General features: G+C 41.4%; 1 protein-coding gene across 2 annotated transcripts; it reads right to left on the bottom strand.

The window, feature by feature from the left end:
- Positions 1-485: 485 nt before the first annotated feature.
- LOC137320506 (protein JTB-like) lies at positions 486-16,071 on the bottom strand. 2 transcript variants are annotated; one of them, XM_067982197.1, is made up of 6 exons: positions 15,929-16,071; positions 13,772-13,876; positions 10,700-10,740; positions 6,672-6,757; positions 4,879-4,952; positions 486-1,624 (listed from the first exon to the last, which is right to left on the bottom strand). In XM_067982197.1, the coding sequence occupies exons 2-6, from the start codon at positions 13,834-13,836 to the stop codon at positions 1,468-1,470; spliced, it is 423 nt and encodes a 140-aa protein (XP_067838298.1). In that variant the 5' UTR covers positions 13,837-13,876; positions 15,929-16,071; the 3' UTR covers positions 486-1,467. The 2 variants fall into 2 exon arrangements, with proteins under 2 accessions (XP_067838298.1, XP_067838297.1); XM_067982196.1 differs by lacking the exon at positions 15,929-16,071 and adding an exon at positions 15,187-15,912.
- Positions 16,072-23,534: the final 7,463 nt, after the last annotated feature.

Below are 23,534 nucleotides of genomic sequence, written 5' to 3'. Positions count from 1 at the left end.
GGCAGAGAGGGGCGGGGGTGAAGAGAAGGGATCTTCTATATCATTTATTGCATACACTTTTACATAAATCTTTAAAGGGGTTCAGTTATACCACAGCTCCCATCTGAAATGTGGCAGTAGTATAATATCAGATGACAGACCTGAGTTATAGTGCTGACTACAATAATGAATTCTGTTGCCCAGACAGGTAACTTTTAATGTTGAGAGCATGACAGAAGCAACTGCTTTTTCCTAACGAGAAGATTCTAAAAGTTTACTAAAGTTCTCAAGAGGTCCAATGGACCACTGGACATTTTAAAATATAGGTTTAATTATACAACACCATATGCAAATCCAAGATGTGCAAGACTACCAATTGAAAATAATCTCAACTTCTGCTTCAGGGCTCCAAGAAGTCAAATGAACAACCCGATTCCTGAGTTATTACTGCCACTTTAGTATCAATGCACACCCAAAACTGCTTTGAATTGATGCAAAAGTGGTAATATAACAGCAACCAGATTACATTTTCCTAGCTGGTTTGGGGAAGTGAGTTGATACTTAGTTGCTTGGCACAGTGAAAATGCAGTTGTGTTTTTTTTAAAAAGATAAAGAAATCTTCCATAGCCACCAACTCTTTCCATGGAAGAGGGATTGTTTTACATTATGGACAGCTTGATCAAGTTCTTAACAGGATCAACCGACAGTTACTGAGGAAATAACGACCCTGGGTAAGATATTAAATGGACAGTAGTTAGGTAATTTATTTTTGGAAAAAATAAATAAATTTTAAAAAAGAAGATAACTTGTCTTCCTAGACACGACTTAGCAGGCAAAAATTTACTTCTAGTTAGCTATGCATTTTCTTCAAAAAAATTACTGACAACTGTCATGACTTTATTCCCTGCAAACAATGCCAAAAGAGACAATTTACATGCATTCAAACCTGTATTTAAATACAACATTTAGATTACACTCCTATGGTGGGGGGGTGGGGGGGAGGGATTAAACAAACAAGCAAATTGAGTACAAAGTACAAAAGTTAACGCCATTACATGAAATATATATTGAAATCAGTACCAATTTGCAGTTTTTAGTTTTGTAGAAAATGGAAAGATACTAATCAAATTTCATAAGAATATTTGGTAAAACAGACCATTTTCATCCATTTTATTAATTTTCTACATAAATAGAACTTTTATATTACAATCATTATTTCCCATATATAATTATACATATTGAAAATGTAACCAGTAATGGCTTCTTCAATTAATTACACCTTAACATCTGTGACCATCTTGAAAGCTACAGTAATATTTTAAGTAAAACAAAAATGAACTTACATTTCCTGCAACATACATGGGTGGGATGGTGAATGTAAAAATCACACAACACTGAGGATCACCATTTGAAGAAAAGTTAATTCAAAAAGTAAGTAACTCTTTCCTTCTTTTCCAAAACTCAAATGTCAATAAAACTGTCGCAAAATTAAATCTCCCCAAGCTGCCGTCGCACTTTTTGTTCTGCACGTCTGTCTAAGGTCCTTTGTCGGAATATAACAACGATGGCAAAGATTACCCCCACCAAAACCACAACTCCTTCAAACTTCCAGAACTTCAGTTCCTCCATTTCAACTGAACGACAGCTACAAAGAGGTGGAAGTGATAACAGGATTAATTAAATTTAACATTTTTAATAATCAATTTCCTGGATCCAACATTAAGGAGTTCTACTAGTTTAATGACACATGCAGCGATGTGACTTTTATACAGAGTTCAAATATAAGCTTTATAGAGGATATATGACAGGCCACAGTGAAGTATGTTTTAATAAACCCCAAGGCGCTTTACAGGAGCTCAGACAAAATTTAACACCAAACCAAAGAAGGAGATATTAAGACGAGTGACTAAAAGCTTGGTTAAAGAGTGTCTTAAAGGAGGAGAGTGGCGGAGAGGCGTAGAAGGTTAGGGAAGGAATTCCAGGGCTTCAGGTTTAGGCGGCTGAAGGTACGACCGCCAACGGTGAAGCGAAGGATGCACAAGAAGCCAGAGTTGGAGGAACAGAGTTCCTGGAAGGTTGTAGGGCTGGAGGAATTTATAGCAATATGGAGGGGTGAGGCCATGGAGACATTTGAAGATGCGTAAAAACAAGGCGTTGGTGGATTGGGAGCCAATGTAAGTCAGCAAGCAAAGGGGTGATGGGTGAACGGGACTTGGTGCGAGTTAGGATACGGGCAAGCAAAGTTTTGGATGAGCTCAAGTTTATGGACAGTGGAAGATGGGAGGCCGACCAGGAGAGTATTGGAATAGTTGAGTCTGAAAGTAACAAAACCATGGATGAGAGTTTCAGCAGCAGATGGGCTGAGGAAGGGGCGGAGACAGGTGATATTATAAAAAGGTGGAATTAGGCAGTGTTTGTGATGGAGAAGATTATGGGGTTGGATGCTCAGCTCAGGGTCAAATAAGACACCGAGGATGCAAATAGTCTGGTTCAGCCTGAGGCAGTGGCCAGGGAGAGGTGTGGAATCGGTGGCTAGGGAACAGAGTTTGTGGTGGGGGTTAAAGACAATGGCTTCGATCTTCCCACCGTTTAATTTGAGGAAATTTCGGCTCATGGTCGACTGGATGATGGACTAGTAGTCTTGACAACCGGAAGAAGTGTAGGGGTCAAGAGAGGTGGTGATGAAGGAGAGCTGGGTGTCGTCAGTGAACACCGAACAATTCCCAAACGTATTCAGCAAGGATCAATTACAGATCCTGACAAGAGAAAGGCACCACCTGGGTCAGCCGGCAACACAAGTGCCAGGTCATGAACTTTCACTAGCTAGTTGACAAGTTTCACCTTGTATTATCTAACATATTCTTCTACTTCTAATTCAAGCACTTCTTCCAAGATCCAAATTCACAAACTCCGATGCAATGTGTTCTTCCCATAGAATTATGCCTCATCAATGAACATGGCTACACAACTTCCACAAATTTTGCTCCTCCTGGACAGAGGAAACCTTAAAAGGCTGCACCCAAAAATCAAAAATTTGATCCTGAAAGTAGTCAACATAATGTGCAATAACAGAACAGAAAACTTTTTGGAGAAATTTCAAAAACGTGCAATATTTTTCCCAAGAATCGCATTCTCCTAGGTTATTCCTCTAATGAGCAAAAAACAAAAATATATTTTACCTATAATATAGAATTGATTATATTCTGTGTACTACTTTCAATAAAACATTAATATCAATTCATGTATTCATATCTTTCTCTTCAGCTGTTACAAACTTTCCAGTTAATTATTTTACCAGATCATGGACTGATTTTACCAATGTAATAGCTAAATTACCAGCTGTTTAATTTTGTATTCTAATCAGCAGACAGCAAAGCAGGTTGAATTATAAAAGTTAATGACTTTTATTGATTTAAGAAAATATGCTACAATTTTATTCCCCCACTTTTTCACTCTCCCCTTCACCACAGTTGCCTACTCCCAAGACAGCAATATAGGTAGATAGCAGCAATTAGTGTTGTAGTTTATCACATCAGTGAAGCAAAAAATACACTCCAACCAAAAATCATCGGTTCATTTAAGTAACTGATGATGTTTAGCAGTGCCGGAAACCAAGCAATTTTCTCACAAGCAAATGAACCATATAATTTCTACAACTACAAAGAGTAGATGCTTACAGACAGACATGGGTCCAGAGGGAGGGGAAGGGTTATCTGTGAATACACAGTAGAATATTTTTTTTTAAAAAGCGTCTTGCAAAACAAAGTGATAAGATTTAATAAATAGTCAAAGGCTAGGTATTAAAAACAAAAAAACTGATGAGAAGACTAAACACTAATTGTTTGTAAATTCGCAACCTCAGTATCCTATTCAACCCCAAATTGAGCTTCCGATCCCACATCCTCTCCATCACAAAGACCCCCCAATTCCTTCTCCATAACATCACCTGCTTCCGGTCCGATCTCAGACTATCTGCTGCTGAAACCTTATATATACCTCCACACTTGACTAATGCTCTCTTGGCCAGTCTCCCACTTCCACCTTCTATAAAGTTCAGCGCATCCAAAATTCAGCTGTCCATATCCTATCCCGCACCAAGTCCCACTCACTCATCACTCCTATCCTTGCTAAATTCTCATCCTAGTGTTTAAATCCCTTCATGGCCACGTCTGTCCCTATCTCTAATATCAACCAGCACCGAACTCTCCATTCCTCTAACTCTGACCTCGTGCATGACCCCTCTCTTTGCCCCACCACTAGCAGCATGCCTTCTGCCACCTAGGCCCTACACTTTGGTATTCCCTCCCTATATCCTTCAACCTACTGTCCTCTTTTTAGATACTCCTTAAAACCTACCTCTGATAAGCTTTTGGTTACCCATTTGTAATGAGTGTGCTTGTGGGGGCGTACGTAGAATGTTATAGACGCTGCTAAAACATTCAAATGTGTCAACGAGCAATATAGGAATTCAGACTTAGCACCAAACAGATGAAAATAGTATGTACGGGTGCTAACTGAATGTAAGCAACAGGGCAAGCGTGATGGGCTGATTGGCTTAGTCATTCCTACCTTATATTCTTATGCAGGCAGCAGGAGAAAGAATTGATGACAGCCAATTGGTGGGCAGTGGAAGCTCATATGGTTCCAGTTAAAAATAAGCCAACGTAATGGAGAAATCACTAACTTTCAAGTGAAATGTAACAAATAGAAATAGATAAGACTTTATTTTTTGTTTGTTTCTGACCTAACCCAGTTTTGTATCAAATGGAAGTATTGAGTATTATTTTTCCTTGGAGATAAATTGGGATTTACTGATTAAGTTGGCCTTTCCAATGCCAACAGTTTCTTACTTAAAACAAACAAGAAGTTCTATTGGACTGAATTTTGGGCTTGCCTTACCTTCTATACGTCTGGTCTGATGAACACTTTACTTCTTCCACAAACCCGGTAAATGCACATTCCACATGCACAGTCTGCAGAAAGTTAGATAAATCATGGAATAATAGTAACAATATACATCATGAATTTTCTTAGACATAGGCAGTAAACCTAGTCAACACTAGCTATATGGTCGATTCCTTATTTTTATTTTAGAATCTGATTCCTCGATAATATGGCAATAGATTTGTTTCAGATGTGCAAATTGTATGGTTGATTCAGTGACCTAGGTATTACAATTTTTATTTAAATTCTGTTTTTAATTTCATTATTAGTTCCACCAGGTTTCATCAAAAGGAGTCCTAAAGCACTTTACAACCAATGAAGTATTTTTTGAAGTGTAGTCACTGTTGTAACATAGGAAATGTGGCAGCCAATGTGCCCAAGCAAGGTCCCACAAACATCAATGAGATAATGACTAGATAATCTTTTGTTTTTTTTAAAAAAATGATGTTGGTGAGGGATAAATATTGGCCAGACCCCCTTCGATTAGTGCCACAGGATCTTTTACGTCCATCCGAGAGGGCAGACGGGCCCTCGGTTTTAACACCTCATCCAAAAGACAGCACCTCCCGACAGTGCAGCACTCCCTCAGCCTAGATTATATGTTCACGTCTCTGGAGTGGGACTTGAACCCACAACCTTCTGATTCAGAGGCGAGAGCGCTACCACTGAGTCAAGATGAAGGACTCTTCATGGCAAAGTTTTCCTCATATCTCATGATTTAATAAGGTGGAACCCTCCATAGAATAAACAGAAGGTTCCATCATTTAAAATAATAGGAGCCCTATAGGCTACAATCTGGAGATCCTCAATATGAACATCCATTTGAATTACCCCATGGCAAAAATATAGTTTAACTGATCAGATTCAACTGATCAATTGGAACAGCCAATAATCAAACACAAGCTTGTGTGTGAAAAGAAATCTGATGAAAAACCATAGTAAAGAGAATCATAATATGCTACTGTTGTGCACAACTTATCAACTAGTTATGAAGTGACATTGGGAGCAGGTTGGTTAGTTAATGATGTATGCTGTTGTGATACCAAAGGCATAAGGATAACAAATAAATGTCTCAAATTTATTTTTATTCATGATATCGTCAAGATGCTGATTTTTTCTATCTTAAAAGGAATTATATAATTACATAGAATTTACAGCACATAAACAGGCCATTCAGCCCAACTGGTCTCTGCCGACATTTATGCTCCACACCCCTTTTCATCTAACCCCATCAGCATATCCTTCAATTCCTTTCTCCTTCGTGCTTATCTAGCTTCCCCTTAAATGCATCCAAGCTATTCGCCTCAACTACTCCTTGTGGTAGAGAGTTCTACATTCTTACCACTCTTTGGGTGAAGAAGTTGCTCCTGAATTCCCTATTCGATTTATTGGTGACTAATATTTATATGGCCACTAGTTTTGGTCTCCCCCACTAGTGGAAACATTTTCTTTACATCTACCATATCAAATCCCTTCATAATTTTAAAGACCTCTATCAGGTCACACTTCACTCAGCCTTCTCTTTTCTAGAGAAAAAAAAAAAGAGTCCCAGCCTATTCAGCCTTTCCTGATAGGTATAACCTCTCAGTTCTGATAGCATTCATGTAAATCTTTTTTCCCTCTTCTCCAGTGCCTCTATATCCTTTTTATAATATGGAGACCAGAACTGTGCACAGTACTCCAAGTGTGCTGACTTAGATGACACAAACATTTTTATGCTTATATGGTAAGTTACACGTGCATATTACCTTCTCGTAATCACTGCATGGAGTACATTCTCTTACAATGCTGAATTCTTCTTTTTCCCAGCAAGGTCTTGGTTGCAAAATCCTTGCTGTTTAATTCAAAAAGATAATAAAAAAAGTTGTGGAGCATTATCTCTTTACAGGTAAAAATTCTTCTAGTTCCAGTATTTTATAACTATTAGCATTTTAAAATAAATTACCTCCAAATAGAGAAATTTTCTTTGCCTGAATTAATTTCTAGATGCGTATCTCAATTTGTTATAGTCACACCTAACTGGTAAAATTCTAGAAAACACGTATTTCTTCTTTTGGGCCAGCCCAGTATACCAACACAACTCCAAGAGGAGATACTGAACGATTTGATTCTCCACATGACAGGAGAGGTGGGGGGGGGGGGGGCGGGAATAGCAGGGGAAGGCCCAAGTACTTTCCCGGAGGGAGGAGGAGGAGGAGGAGAAAATGACAAGTGAACTCGGACCACACTTCCACAACGACTAGCAACTGGCTCCAGAGAACTGTTGGCAAAGATCAGATAAATACAAGAGTTTTTTTTGTACTACATTATATGTAACATTCAAGTCGTACCTTTCAAGAGTAAAATCAGAATTTATTTGCAGTGTGTCAAGCCAAATGGAAGAGATGGCACATTAGCACCCTAAGTAATTTATATAGTGTAAGCATGACAGTAAAGTTCATTCATAAAATTCCTCCTTTGTGCCCAGTCGCCTCAGTAAATAAATGCTTTAGCTCAACACTACACAGCCCCTAATCCTCATTTTTTTAAAATCACTTACTCATTCCCATTAGGAAAAGAGAAACACGTCTTAAAGACATATAGATTATTCACCTACTCAGGTGAGTATGAGTGGACGCTAGGTGAAATGGCTCTCTGCGGCTACATTTCCTAATACATCTCAAAATTAAGGCAGGTTGCAAGTTGCCCATGGGAATTAACATCCATGTGCCTCAGTACCAGCTGAACTGTGGAGTGTTGCCAGAACCAGGATTTAGCAGAGTTTTCTCCAATCTCCAGTGAGCAAAAACTAGGAGAGACTAGGCTATTCCAAGACCCATATATAAGCAAGTATTATTTAAGTTGTTATGGTTTTTGAAGGGGTACGTGAAATCTCTAAGATATTTCAAATGTGCTACAGTCAGGAAGCAAATTGTTTACCCATCCTTTTAGCTCTTAAAATAAAACAACAATAACACAACTTGTATTATTATAGCACCTTTAACGTAGTAAAACGACCCAAGGCGCTTCACAAGAGCTTTATCAAAAAAAAATTGACACCAAGCCACATAAGGAGGTACTAGGACAGGTGACCAAAAGCTTGGTCAAAGAAGTAGGTTTTAAAGAGCGCCTTCAAGGAGGAGAGGGAGGTAGAGAGGTGGAGGGGTTTTGGGAGAGAATTCCAGAGTTTAGGGCCTAGGCAGCTGAAGGCACGACCGCCAATGGTGGAGCAATTAAAAATGGGGATGTGCAAGAGGCAAGAATTGGAGGAACACAGAAATCTCGGAAGGTTATAGGACTGGAGGAGGTTACAGAGACAGGGAGGGGCAAGGCCATGGAGGGATTTGAAAACAAGGATGAGAATTTTAAAATAGAGGTGTTCCCGGACCGGGAGCCAATGTAGTCAGCGAGCACAGGGGTGATGGGAGAACGGGACTTGGTGCGAGTTAGAATACGGGTAGCAGAGTATTGGATGAGCTGAAGTTTATGACGGGTGGAAGATGGGAGGCTGGCCAGGAAAGCATTAGAATAGTCCAGTCTAGAGGTAACAAAGGCATGGATGAGGGTTTCAGCAGCAGATGAGCTGAGGCAGGGGCAGAGATGGGTGATGTTACAAAGGTGGAAGTAGGCGGTCTTGGTGATGGAGCGGATGTGGTCGGAAGGTCATCTCAGGGTCAAATAAGACGCCAAAGCGTTGCCCTCAATTTAAAAGATAGAGGAAGATCTACATTGTTGCACTGCAATTTCTTGTAATCAAAGCCAGAACAGGATTGAGTTACTCTAAATATATTAAAGAAAACATCAGCTGATAACACAACTCTTATGAACACATTAGTATTTAAATACTAAATCTATATCATAGCTACTCAAGTTCAATTTTTTGAGGTGTAATCTTTTTTCCTATGCCTTTGCACATTAAAAGCAGAACATATGATCCTGAATTAATTTACCAGACATAAAACTCGATCACAAAAGATCAAGACATTCAAGAAAGCAAATCTAAGATTTTTTTAAAAAAATTAAATCCCGGGAAATGGTCATCACTGGCAAGGCTGGCATTTACTGCCCTTTCCTAGTTGTCCCAAGAAGGTACTGGTGGGCCGCCTTGAATCGCTGGAGTCCACGTGAAGGTACTCCCAACAATGCTGTTAGGTAGAGTGTTCCAGGATTTTGACCCAGCGACGATATGCTCAAGTCGGGATGGTGTTAACTTGGTGAGGTACTTGTAGGTGATGGTGTTCCCATGTACCTGCTGCCTTTATCTTTCTAGGTAGTGGATGTCAGAGGTTTGGGAGGTTGCTCCAGTGCATCCTGTAGTTAGTACACACTGCTGCCACGGTACAGTGGTGGACGAGGTGCCGATCAAGTGAAATGATTTGTCCTGGAAGGTGTCGACCTTCTTGAACGTTGTTGCATCTGCACGCATTCAGGTAAGTGGAGAGTTTTCCATCAAACTTCTAACTTGTGCCTTGTAGGTAGTGGTGAAGCTATGGGGAGTCATGAGGTGAGCCACTGGCTGCAGAATATCCAGCCTTTGACCTGCTGTAGTTGCCACGGCATTTATGTTGCTGGCCCGGTTGAGTTTATGGTCAATGGTGCCCCCCGCCCCGATGTTGGTGGTGGATGTCTTGGCGCCGGTCATGCCATTGAATATCAAGGGAAAGTGGTTAGGCTCTCTCTTATTGGAGATGGTCATTGCCTAGCACTTGAGGTGTGAACACACTTGCCATTTATCAGCCCAACCCTTGTTGCACATGGGCATGGACTGCTTCATTACCTGAGGAATTTCAAATGAAGCTGAATATTGTGCAATCATCAGTAAATAGCCTACTTCTGACTTTATGCTGGAGGGAAGGTCAATGAAGTAGCAGCTTAAAATTATTCAGACTATCTTCCCTGTGGAACTCCTGCAGCAATGTCCTGGGGCTGAGACTTTTGTACCAGGTGCGACTCTGGCCACTGAAGAGTTTTCCCCCGATCCACATTGACTTCAGTTTTACTGGGGCTCCTTGGTGCCACACTCTGTCGAACACTACCTTGATGTTAAGGACAGTCACTCTGACTTCACCTTTGGAATTCAGTGGCAATACCACAGCCAAGCTCAATCCTGTCCTTGTCTGATATGCATATGTGCAATTTCAGGAATGATCACCAGATAAGAATAAGGAGCAAGAAACCAGGGCAATTTTCCCCTCATTAATCTAGGAACACTGAAGTCAATACCAGAATCCCTTCTGCCACTCCAGCTGAGAGGGGCAAACTCAGAACAGACCAAAAATCAAACCTGGGGCCTTACTGGTCTACATGGCTCAGCTACTTACTGAGCCATTTGGGGAAGTGGTGGGATTTACCTATTATGACACTAAATGAACTAGCAACGATATGGATATCAAAATAGACTATTACACTAGATTGCACCCAGTATGCATCTACAGTTAACAAGTGGACACCATCAATAGCTCCAAGTATTCTGTATTAAGATGCATATTTTACATTCAACTTTCTGTAGCCAAAAACTTGGATCCTTACATTCCATTAATCCAGATTTATTTTCAATGGCAGCTAGGATTCTGTACTTAAGGCTTTCTCTTTTTTTTCTATATTTTCAAAAATACAAACATACGAAATTGACGGGCAGAAAAAGACTAGCTGGTCGGTCAAGTCTACCCCACAACATCATGACTAAACACTTCCTTCCTTCCTCCCTCCCTCCCTCCTCCCATAGCCATGTAATTTCCTGGGAAAGCAGAAATCAATGTTTTGATACAACTCGTCAGTTTTACATTACAGCACTTACTTGTATTCCTTTGTGACTGCAATGGCACAGCATCACATACCCTAAAATAATCCAGACAGCAAATTCAAGAACATTTAGTACATTGTACATACATAAACAAGCTGAGAATCTGTTGCACACTTCACTTTTTAAATTTATTGAAATCAAAAGAAAAGTCTTCAAAACTGAATCCTTTTTGAATGCAGTATGCAAAATTGATTATTGTATGCATTATTAATCCAATTAAAATTGTACTTTTATCATTTATTCTTTCACCATTATGGCCCAGAAATTGCTTAAAAAAAGAACGGTAAGCTCAACAGTGCTCACACGCACAGTGAAACATGGAAATCCGGAATTTAATCTTCCTGGTTCGCCAGCGATATGACAACTTCAAATTAAAGGGATACTGCCGGCTGGAATCAGTGGAAACAACGGACCAGCGCCAACTTGCTCATCTGCCCAGCTGGAAAGTAACTAATATCGCCACAAAACAGGTACACTTAAAAATACCAGGTTTAAACTAAATCTTAATGACTGACAAACAATTAAAATTAACTTTTAAAAATGTGGCGTCTCATTACTTATTTTAATAGTTTGTCATTAAAAAGGTTTTTTTTAAAAAATTAACTTTTTTAAAAACATGGTTTTAAAAAAATTAATAATTTTTAAACTTTTCCCTTCCATCATTTATTTAATTTGATTATTTCTTACCTTTTTTTCCTGTCTATAACCGTTTTTACAAATGATTTTAATGTTGTACCTTTCACTTCCTGGATTTTACATTCCAGCTTGCAGAAACTGTTCGCAGTGTGTCAAAAATGCTGAAATCTGATTGGTTGAGGGGAGAGAGTGATCCTCTCGCATCTCCCATGGGTCCTAGCTTCACTGGAGCTAACGCTGGGCTCTTCTCCGCTTCCTATTAGAGGAAGTGCACCCAGTAAAGACAGTGGTAAGTTAGTGGGTTAGTATAAATCTATGGAGCGGCAAGCACTGTTGGTTCGCCACTCAGAAATTTCTGGGCCATTGTATTTTATGCAGAAAAAGTGTGACTAGTAATTCATCAAGAAGTGGTCCAGAAGTGATACAGTTCCTGCAGCTTAGAGTTAATGACAAATGTTTGTAGAGAGAATAATAATTGATTAGGTGAGAGTAATTACACAGGAGCAATCTAATTGAAGGATTCAGATGTTGGTACAGGCAGCAGTTGGAAAGCTTAAGTAGTTTCAAACCTTTACGTGAGCCATCAACATTAGTTTATAGTCTTGCAATCTCTCCTCAGTATCTTAATTAATATTACTTATTGTGCTGAATACTGTTACCAGTGAACCACTGATTGTGTTGATAAATTATGTCTGAACACACTTTTCCCTTTTTTAATCTGATTATAGTCTTCTTTGCCACTAAATAGTGAGACTATTTACATTACTATTAACATTCTGTAGGAGAATCTAAGGTCACATGGTACAACAAAAATAAATTCTTATTTGCAGATTAAAGTAACATTTACATTTTTAAAGGCCCTTTGAGGTTAAAAGCATCAAAGTATTATTGGTGCCACAATAATATCAATTCCACGCTTTCTCTCCTAATGGACGGCAAAAGAAATCCACTGTGGGAGAGAATGTTTTAATTTTTGGTAGTGGAGGCAAAAAAACTATGCAATCATTCAAGAAGCAGTTAGATGCTGTGATGGGAGGAATCAAAGGCTTCTACGGAACAATGAGTTAAACAGGCCAAATGGCTTCCCTCGCCCATAAATTCTATTTATCACAAAGATAACTATCATTGCATTAGCAGTAGAGCTGCAATAAATCCAAATAAATTAAGCACTAAAGTAGGGATCATAAATGATCACCAGTGGAATGCAACTGATTAGAGTTATGGGTGTGGACTATAAAACTGAAATAATGTTCTGGAGTTTTGCTTAATACCCTTGGTGATCAAGAGAAATTTCAGAGAGATTTTTTGTTTACTTCCTGCCTCTCCTAAAGGTGCTAACTCTGACTGGGGTAAAGTTGCATGAATGCCAAAGACCCTATTCTTCAAATGTGAGTCTAGACACTGAGTGTCAGCAAGTGATTCCACCATGGAGGGCATCACAACCAAGTCTGATCATCTTCTCATCTGACACTCACATGTGCACTCTTTCCACCAGAGGTCACTAGATATCAATTAGCAGCAGAAACTGACTGCTTTTTCACTCCCTAGCCCAGGAAACAGCAGCCGGTTGTAGCACCCAACTCCGTCTTAGTTGAGATTAGCTACATTATTAAAGAGCATGAACTGAATCTGAGGCATTCTGGTCTGTATGAATTAGAATTACACTGAATGATACTGTTACTCAATAGGCCATCAGGGTAGCAATTTATAGAACTTTGCTTGTAGTTGGTTGGTAATAAGCTATAACAACAACTTGCATTTATATAGAAAAGCAAAATACTGCAGATGCTGGAAATCTGAAAAACAGAAAATGCTGGAAATACTCAGCAAGTCAGGTAGCATCTATAGAGAAAGAAACAGAGTTCATGTTTCTGGTTGATGACTTTTCTGTGTTTCTTTCTCCACAGATGCTGCCTGACTTGCTGAGTATTTCCAGCATTTTCTGTTTTTATTGCATTTATATAACGTCTTTAACGTAGTACAACGTCCCAAGTCGCATTACACATTTTTTGTGGAATCAATAGGCTGCATGTCCTTTCTCATGCCATATTTCAAGTTCTTAGGTGAATCACTTTCCATTGACCGGCCCACTTTCATCCAATTGAACTAAAGCTGCAGCTACAATTTCCCAAACCAATTTTCCTGGAGGTGTTGTACAAAGTCAGAAGCAATAGGTTTATTACCATGTCTGTTCCTGGAACAGCACTAAAACCACAGAGATAACATAGCACTTTAAATAAATAAAATAAAAAACACCAAATAAAGCAACAAAGGGCTTTTTGGGGTCTAGTCAGGCCCAAATTACAGTGCAATTATTTTTTTAAAACCTGTTTAAAGTATGTGCCTGTAATCCTGTACTTTTAGCAGCACACATTTGTTTGCAAGGCTAATCGAGCTCAACACTAGACTCTGCATACAAGCTTATTTTACCTGAAAGATGTGAACCTGCTCCATATGGTACACAGATAAACCAGAAGATACACCAACTGCCACATTTTCTTTTTTCCCTTCCACCTTGGGCACCTAGAGGACTTGCTGTAATAAAACAATAGGAATGTTAGAAACTACATTTACCCATTTTTAAAAAGGCATTCTCTCATTGGTTAGTGATCTAATTATCAAAACAATAGTTTAAAAGATTCCATAAATGATACCTGGGAGAAAGTACACTAATGTATACTGTTAAAATACTTCAACCCAATAAAGACGTTCAAATGTCAAATATGACAAGTTCAAGTTGGTCATCTGAACCATAAAATCAGTCTTAGCGTCACATCCCAGTTATTTTAGATAGTAAACTTTGATTTACTTTCTTTAAAAAGTGTTCCTGAATGTCAGTGGAGTGGGGTAGAGTAGCAGAGTATTATACTTATTTATGACATCAATACAAGATTATTGGAGAATAGTTGATAGCACATTGTAGACACAGTATATATTGTAATAACAGTTACTTGGGAGTAACCATACAGCAGTATACTTAATGAAGAAGTCAGGTGACATAATAAACTTGAGCATGTAGTTTCCTCTTTCAATATATTTGAACTTTGAAATGAGATTACTACCTTGAAGTCACTTCCACATAGTAGTTCTCTATTATAACATTTAAAAACTGGTTTAATTCCATTTTGGTTCTGTGTTTCACCTGTCATTGAGAAATTAAAATTCCACATAGGAACAATCTTGCACTTATATAGCATATTTTGCTATCTCAGGACATCCCAAATCACTTTACAGCCAATGAATTATATTTGAAATATAGCAACCAATGTGCGTGTAGCAAGGTTCCACAAACAGCAATAAGATAAATGATCAATTAATCTGTTTAGTGGCATTGGTTATGGGATAAATGTTGGCTGCAAAATCGGGAGAACTCCTCTGCTCTTCTTTAAATAGTGCCATGATCTTTAACATCCACCTAAATGGACAGATAGGCTTCAGTTTAATGTCTCACCTAAAAGACAGCACTCCGACAACGCAGCAGTCCCTCAGTACTGCACTGAACTTTCAGCCTATATAACGTGTTCAAACCCTGCATATGTTAACATTTCAAATAAACTGTTGTAGCCACCCGGCAACTTTTTGACTTAATTGGTTTCTGAACAAATGACTTGAACCAAAAAAACTGTAGAACACATCTTTCTCACTGCGTACACCCAGCTGCATGCATTAGCCACGAATACCACATAGCAAAGAAATCATTTTTAAATTGGATCTACCCTAACATTGCATAAAATAAGTCTCCCTTTTTGTCATAATATCATGTCTCTCTGCAACTCAATTCAGTCTCTGCTAATCCACATAATGTACACAGATAGGATCCTAACACTGGAAATACATGTACTTACATATATATATGCATAGGCAAGTTGATTTTAAGCTCTAGTTTGTGGTAAACCCCCTGCAAATACTGATACTCCCAAGGCTTCCATGCACTAATTACCAAAATAACCACATCAGCTATCCAAAGAAAACCATTATCATCAGTGTATACAGCAAAAGAAATAAGTCAATAAACATAGATCCTCGTGGACCACTGGATCACATCACAGACCCCAGTTTGAGAACCTATGATTTGTGCGGGAGGGAAAGTTAATTCCCTTTCAGTGGAACCGGCCTTTTTCCTGATGCCAACACTGGTTGGGCGTCTTCCTGGAGGTTATATCACATGCCCTCCAACCACCCCACCCACTCAAACAGCCTGGTTTCCCATCTCCCAGTATTTTTGAAACAAACTAAAGGCTTCAAACAAAATGAAACACACATTTTGTTTAATGCCCTCGTGGTGTTTCTCCTGAGCTGCTCGCAGGAGATGATTAATCTTCATTCCTGGGAGACTCCCGGGCAATCCTGGAGAGTTGGCGGCCCCAGGACCCGGGCTGTGGGGGGGACTCGAGTTCTGCGGTGTCAGAGTGTGATGGTGCCCTGGAACGGGTCACCGGCCCGGGGGGTGCGGACATTCCCTCTCTCCAGCCTGGGCGATAGTCTGTGTGTGTCCCCGGCAGGCAGAGGCTGCAGACACGGGGCTGACGGTGAAAGTGTACAACAGTCGCACTGACTCCCGGGTTAATCACCGGAGTAGTTACTCACTGCCGAGCCGACACTTCCACTTGCTGCCTGGCCTCGCCTGACCCGGCCCTCCGCTCTGATGAACCCCACACCCCGGTCCCTAACTCCCGGCCTCGGACCGGAGGCCAGCTCGCCCGTAACCACGCGACACCATCGGCCAACCAATCGGCGGAAGCGCGATGGGATGAGGGGCGGTGCTCCGATATGATTGACGTTGTTATTGACCATACAGAGTCCAGAATCCGCCGTCACTCGTTGCCGCCTTCAACCTATCCGCGTCCAACGCATACAAGTGGGTCGTCCGTTGCTAAGCAGGTTGCCATGTGACGTATAATGAGCGGCGGGTAGCCCCGCCCCCGCCTGGTTACAATGTGAAGCGAGGAAGGAGGCGGGCGCGGGCGGCTGGTGTGTTCACTGTCCTCTGGGGCACTTTAAAGATGCATGAGCTCCATAATAAAGCTTGGGGTCTTGTATAAATGTTGCCGCTTCCCTCGGGCTTTCACTCCTTGCTGTGCACAGTTTCAGGGGTTCCAGGCACTCTCGGTACCAAGTGGCTACTTTACACTGTGAGCCTCAGCAGTGACTGTCAGCAGATTGTTTAATGTGGGCCAACATCGCACTTTCCAGTAGGGATTATTTGGATAGGGTTTCGTCCCTAACCCGGCAGTGCTGATCTCAGTTGTGTTCCTAGTGCTACGGTGCTTTAAGGGCAGATCATTCAAACATGTGGCAGGGGGATGGGCACCAGGATGTAGCATTAGAAAGGAGAAACAAGGTGCACAAAGGATTGGGAGAGATAGATAGCACTAGAGTAAGAAATAGTACAGTGTTGGGTGGGATCAGACTTAGAGAAAATACTAGAAGGTCTAAGATAGGTTTAGAGCGCATGTGTGTAAATGCACAAAGCGTGGTAATTAAGCTTGGTGAGCTGCAGGCACAAATAGCTACATGGTAATATGATGTAGTGGCGATAATGGAGACCCAGCTCAAAAAAGGGCAGGATTGGGTACTAAATATTCCTGAATACAAGGTGCTCAGGAAAGATAGGGAAGGAAAAAAAGGAGGGGCGGGATGGGGGGTTGGCAGTATTGATTAAGGGAGAATATTGCACTGCTGGCGAGAGAGGATGTCCTTGTGGGGTCAAGGACAGAATCTATCTGTGATGTGGAGATGCTGGTGATGGACTGGGGTGGACAAATGTAAGGAATCTTACAACACCAGGTTATAGTTCAACAGTTTTATTTGAAAATCACAAGCTTTCGGAGCTTACCTCCTTCGTCAGGTGAGTGAAGGGTTCTAAAAATGCATAGCATATATTAGGCTGGGAGACGATCACAGCAATCGAAGGTGTCGTTGGTGTTCAGACAGGTTAGCCACGGAAAACGTTACATCCCAGTATACTGAATACACAATGGGTCAGATTACAAAGACAGAGAGAGAAAGAGACCTGAAAGGCAGAGAGAGAGAGAGAGAATGTCCAGTTGTATTAAAAACAGATAAATTTTTTTCCGCTGGTGGGGTTACGTGTAGCTTGACATGAACCCAAGATCCCGGTTGAGGCCGTCCTCATGGGTGTGGAACTTGGCTATCAATTTCTGCTCGACGATTTTGCGTTGTCGTGTGTCTCAAAGGCCGCCTTGGAGAACGCTTACCCGAAGATCGGTGGCTGAATGTCCTTGACTGCTGAAGTGTTCCCCGACTGGGAGGGAACCCTCCTGTCTGGCGATTGTTGCGCGGTGTCCGTTCATCCGTTGTCGCAGCGTCTGCATGGTCTCGCCAATGTACCATGCTCCGGGGCATCCTTTCCTGCAACGTATGAGGTAGACAACGTTGGCCGAGTCACAGGAGTATGAACCATGTACCTGGTGGATGGCGTCCTCTCGTGTGATGGTGGTATCTGTGTCGATGATCTGGTATGTCTTGCAGAGCTGTCAGGAGATGCGTCAACGCCAGATTCATCAGCCGCAGTCACAAGACAGTCCAGAATGTCACCCGAGCACAACGCAATGCCCTCGACGCTCTCAAGACCAACCGCAACATCGACATCAAACCAGCGGACAAAGGAGGAGCCATTGTCATACAGAACAGAACGGACTATTGCAAAGAAGCATACCGACAACTGGACAACCAGGAACACTACAGACGGTTACCCGCAGATCCGACCAAAGAACACATCCACCAGCTCAACAAAATGATCAAGACCTTCAATCCAGACCTTCAAAGCATCCTACGCGCTCTCATCCCACGTACTCCCCGCGTGGGAGACTTCTACTGCCTCCCAAAGGTACACAAAGTCAACACACCTGGACGTCCTATCGTATCAGGCAACAGAACCCTGTGTGAGAACCTCTCTGGATACGTCGAGGGCATCCTGAAACCCATCGTACAGGGAACCCCCAGCTTCTGTCGCGACACTACAGACTTCCTACAAAAACTCAGCACCCACGGACCAGTTGAACCAGGAACCCTTCTCACCACGATGGACGTCTCGGCACTCTACACCAGTATCCCCCACGATGACGGCATCACTGCAACAGCCTCAGTACTCAACACCAACAACAGCCAATCTCCAGACGCCATCCTACAACTCATCCGCTTCATCCTGGATCACAATGTCTTCACCTTCGACAACCAGTTCTTTACCCAAACACACCGAACAGCCATGGGGACCAAATTCGCACCCCAATACGCCAACGTTTTCATGCACAAGTTCGAGCACGATTTCTTCACTGCACAGGACCTCCAACCAACGCTATACACCAGATACATCGACGATATTTTCTTCCTTTGGACCCACGGCGAAGAATCACTGAAGAGACTACACGATAACATCAACAAGTTCCATCCCACCATCAAACTCACCATGGACTACTCCTCAGAATCAGTTTCTTTCTTGGACACACGAATCTCCATCAAAGACGGGCACCTCAGCACCTCACTCTACCGCAAGCCCACGGACAACCTCACGATGCTCCACTTTTCCAGCTTCCACCCTAACCACGTCAAAGAGGCCATCCCCTATGGACAGGCCCTGCGAATACACAGGATCTGCTCAGACGAGGAGGAACGCGATGGACACCTACAGACGCTGAAAGACGCCCTAGTAAGAACGGGATATGACGCTCGACTCGTCGATCGACAGTTCCGACGGGCCACAGCGAAGAATCGCATAGACCTCCTCAGAAGACAAACACAGGACGCAACCAACAGAGTACCCTTCGTCGTCCAGTACTTCCCCGGAGCGGAGAAACTATGCCATGTTCTCCGCAGCCTTCAACATGTCATCGATGACGACGAACACCTCGCTATGGCCATCCCCACACCTCCACTACTCACCTTTAAACAGCCACCCAACCTCAAACAGACCATCGTTCACAGCAAATTACCCAGCTTGCAGGAGAACAGCGACCACGACACCACACAACCCTGCCACGGCAACCTCTGCAAGACATGCCAGATCATCGACACAGATACCACCATCACACGAGAGGACACCACCCACCAGGTACATGGTTCATACTCCTGTGACTTGGCCAACGTTGTCTACCTCATACGTTGCAGGAAAGGATGCCCTCCGCAGAGCATGGTACATTGGCGAGACCATGCAGACACTGCGACAACGGATGAACGGACACCGTGCAACAATCGCCTGACAGGAGGGTTCCCTCCCAGTCGGGGAACACTTCAGCAGTCAAGGACATTCAGCCACCGATCTTCGGGTAAGCGTTCTCCAAGTCGGCCTTCGAGACACACAACAACGCAAAATCGTCGAGCAGCAATTGATAGCCAAGTTCCGCACCCATGAGGACGGCCTCAACTGGGATCTTGGGTTCATGTCACGCTACACGTAACCCCACCAGCAAGGAAAAAAAAGTTATCTGTTTTTAATACAACTGGACATTCTCTCTCTCTCTCTGCCTTTCGGGTCTCTTTCTCTCTCTGTCTTTGTAATCTGACCCATTGTGTATTCAGTATACTGGGATGTAACGTTTTCCGTGGCTAACCTGTCTGAACACCAACGACACCTTTGATTGCTGTGATTGTCTCCCAGCCTAATATATGCTATGCATTTTTAGAACCCTTCACTCACCTGACGAAGGAGGTAAGCTCCGAAAGCTTGTGATTTTCAAATAAAACTGTTGAACTATAACCTGGTGTTGTAAGATTCCTTACAATAATCTATTTGGTACGAGTTAAGAAACAATGGAGGTGCCATTATACTATTCGGTTTAAGCTTTCGGCCACAAGCTAGTTGGAAGGATATAAAGGAGCAAATTTGTAGGGAAATTACAGAGAGGTACAAGAACTATAGGGTAGTGATTATTGGGGACTTCAACTATCCTAATGCAGACTGGGATAGCAATGGTGTAAAGGGCTAAGAGGGGGAGGAATGTCTGAAGTGTGTTCAGGAGAACTTTCTTGATCAGTATGTTTCCGGCCCAAAGAGGAAGGAGGCATTGCTGGATCTGGTTCTAGGTGGGTCAAGTGGAGCAAGTGTCAGTGGGGGAACATTTAGGGAACAGTGATCATAGTAACACAAGGTTTAGATTATTTATGGACAAGGACAAGAAGCAATCTACAGTAAAAATACTTAATTGGAGGAGGGCCAATTTCAGTGAGTTGAGAACGGATCTGGCCCGTGTAAATTGGAATCAAAGATTGGCAGGCAAAACTGTAATCGAACAATGGGCTGAAAGGTTGGTGGAAGCAGATTCAATCATGGCTTTCAAAAAGGAATTGGATAAATACTTGAAGAGAAAAAATTTGCAGGGCTACGGGGAAAGAGCAAGGGAATGGGTCTAACTGGATTGTTTTTACAGAAAGCCGGCATGGGCTCGATGGATGGAATGGCTTACTTCTGAGCTGTAACCATTCTATGATTTTATGTCAATTTTCCATATTCTGGGTGTCCACGTTGCTTATCATGAAGTGCATGGAGTGATGTGGAACCAGAGAAGTTTACAGCACAAAAGGAAGCTGTTTAGCCCATCATTTCTGTATTAGCTGTCTGCCAATCCCACTCTTTCCCTCTATCTTCCTCTGCTTCAAATGTTTATCCACACTACCCTTAAGAGTTGCAATGCTTTCTGTTTCAAATGCTCCTTGTGCTAAAGAATTCCATGCTGTACAGCTGCAGACTACTACAGTACTATGATGGGAACTTTGTTAGGATAGCACAGGATTTCTGATTAATTCCACAGTTCAAGGTAGCAATTTTTTCATACTAGCATTATTTTACCCTCTTTTATTTCATGCTGACATTCTTCCCACGCTCCTCTCAAGATCATGCTTTTACTGTTGTTCCCCTCCCCACCTCCAATTTCATGCCAGCACTGTTGTCCCCTCCTCTAATTTCATACAGGAACTGTTCCATCACCTCCTCCCCCAACCCCCACCTCTAATATCATGCTAGCACAGTTGGTCTCCCCTTCTAATTTCATACTGACACTCTCGTGCCTCAGCATGGATTCCAGGTCTTGATATGATGAGAAATCCCATCCTCAGTACGCAGTGGTGTTCAATCACTTGAAGCACCAGCAGAAGATAGGAATTAGTAGCAGTACTGAGCAGCTAGGAGCCACGCTGAAAGGAAGGAGTCTGGAGCCATACTGAAAGAGGCAGAGAAATCTCAGCAATGGTGCTCCATGTATGCAGGCCAGCAAGCCCTAGTTCACAGGCTAAAGTTTTTAAGTGAAGTTGAGGTTTCCAAGTTTCTAAGAATTTCTCCAAATTCTGCTAATATAAAATCCCACCCTTGCTCTGTATTGATCCTGAATTTGACACAAAATGTTTAATTTCTTTGCAGACTCCAATAGCAAGTCTGAATGAAAAATCAAAATACAGAAAACACAGATTAGTGCCAAAACATATATAAACACTGAATAAATGATAGGAACAGCTAATTATTTTTCTTGGATTTGTTTCATACTTCTTCTTTAAATTGTCAAGCACCTGACTGAAAAACTAATTATCTGGCTGTATAATCTAGAGAGCTATCCTTTATCTTTCTTATGAAGCTGGGAAGAACTTGCTGCTATGTGTCCCTTGTATTTATAATTTCTCTAATGAAGATTGTTGCTTGTAACATTTGTTGTACAGGAATAGAATTCAACAAATAGATGTACATATACATTTTTGTAACAATATTGTTATTCTATTCAATTTCTGACTCTGGAACACAAGTTACATTGTCATTGGTTTGCTATCGTTACGATTTAATAAACATTTTCTTAAATAGAAAAAGTATTAGAGTTAAGGAAACTCAAGCAAAGTTTATTTTTAGATCAGCTTTATATCTCACACACAGAACTCTTCACCACACTTTTGAGTCACCAAACTAAACTCCGAGGACATAGATGCAGGTTGGCAAGAGCCAAGAATTAGGGATCCCTTAGTGTATGCAGGGATACTTCTGGAGTATAACTGATTAAAACTGTGCCGCTTACTAGAGCTGCTCACTGTTTGTCCAGCTAGGACCACTCTACCCATTAGAGCATTGGCTCGGAGGTTTATTTGGAGCTGAGTTGAAAGAATCCTAGCTCCCAGATTCCATCAACGAGCCAGGCTGGCTGATCAATCATCAACAAGGCTCCTTCTTCCAGAATATCAATCCCACCCCTATACAGTACTAAGCCCCCCTTTAACCAAAAATGCAACATTTTTGAATTCTTAGCCCCAGACACCAAAACAGGAGACCCTTTCCTCCAGACTTTTTATGGCTGTCTTCCATGGATCGCTCCAACTATTGCCCCATGATGCACATTTTTACAAGGGTACAAATCTCAGTATTTTGACAGTTTTCAATGTTAGCATCTTTGTTAACTCAGTACAGACTAAGAAATTACACTGGGATCTTCCTGGTCAGTATAGCTCAGTCATAGCTGAGACCAGGATATCTTTATGTCAGTCCAACAATGTGCCACAAAGCCAAGCTTCTTTAAAGCAATCATACTGCACCAACCATCCTTGTAGTCTCTGGGAAAGATTTTTCAACTGGTGCCGATCAGTGATGAATTATGTTCAAATTTATGGTGTAGACTCACATTAACACAAACTAATTTTATTAAAAATGTTGGTTGCCTTCAAACAAAAATGCCTTCAGGAATATAAACACTGTCCATTATATTTTTCCCATTACGTGCTTTGTTACTATATGCAGGCTACTTTCTGTTACTTTAGTACTCTACAGTATATGCCTGGGAAAGGAATGTCTATGTCAATTGTATCTAGACATTGTTCATTATTTTCTTCATGCTGAAATTATCACGTCATACAATACACTGGTGTATTGCCAGTCTGTAGCAAGCAGTACTATTGAGCCAATTATGTAGTTAGGATGAAGATCTTGTTTGCTAAGCTAGCAATGGCATATTAGGTAGCTTTGTATTGTTAAAGGAATGTTATAAATATTCTCCATTTAAATTTTCTATAACGTGCCATTCATTTTTGTGGTAAGCAGGAATTCAATGCAATGAAATAAAACTTTTAGTTTAATTTTGACATCTAGTTGGCGAGAAATCTCAGAAATATAAACAAAACTGTTTATTTTATTTATCTTATAACACACCCAATTTTATTTATGCCATACTGATAGTGCTTTTAACAATAGGTATAACTCTTTAGGAGA

The sequence above is a fragment of the Heptranchias perlo genome, chromosome 4 (assembly GCF_035084215.1).
Source record: "Heptranchias perlo isolate sHepPer1 chromosome 4, sHepPer1.hap1, whole genome shotgun sequence".
Classification (NCBI taxonomy): Eukaryota; Metazoa; Chordata; class Chondrichthyes; order Hexanchiformes; family Hexanchidae; genus Heptranchias; species Heptranchias perlo.
This window is presented reverse-complemented; position numbering and strand designations above follow the sequence as displayed.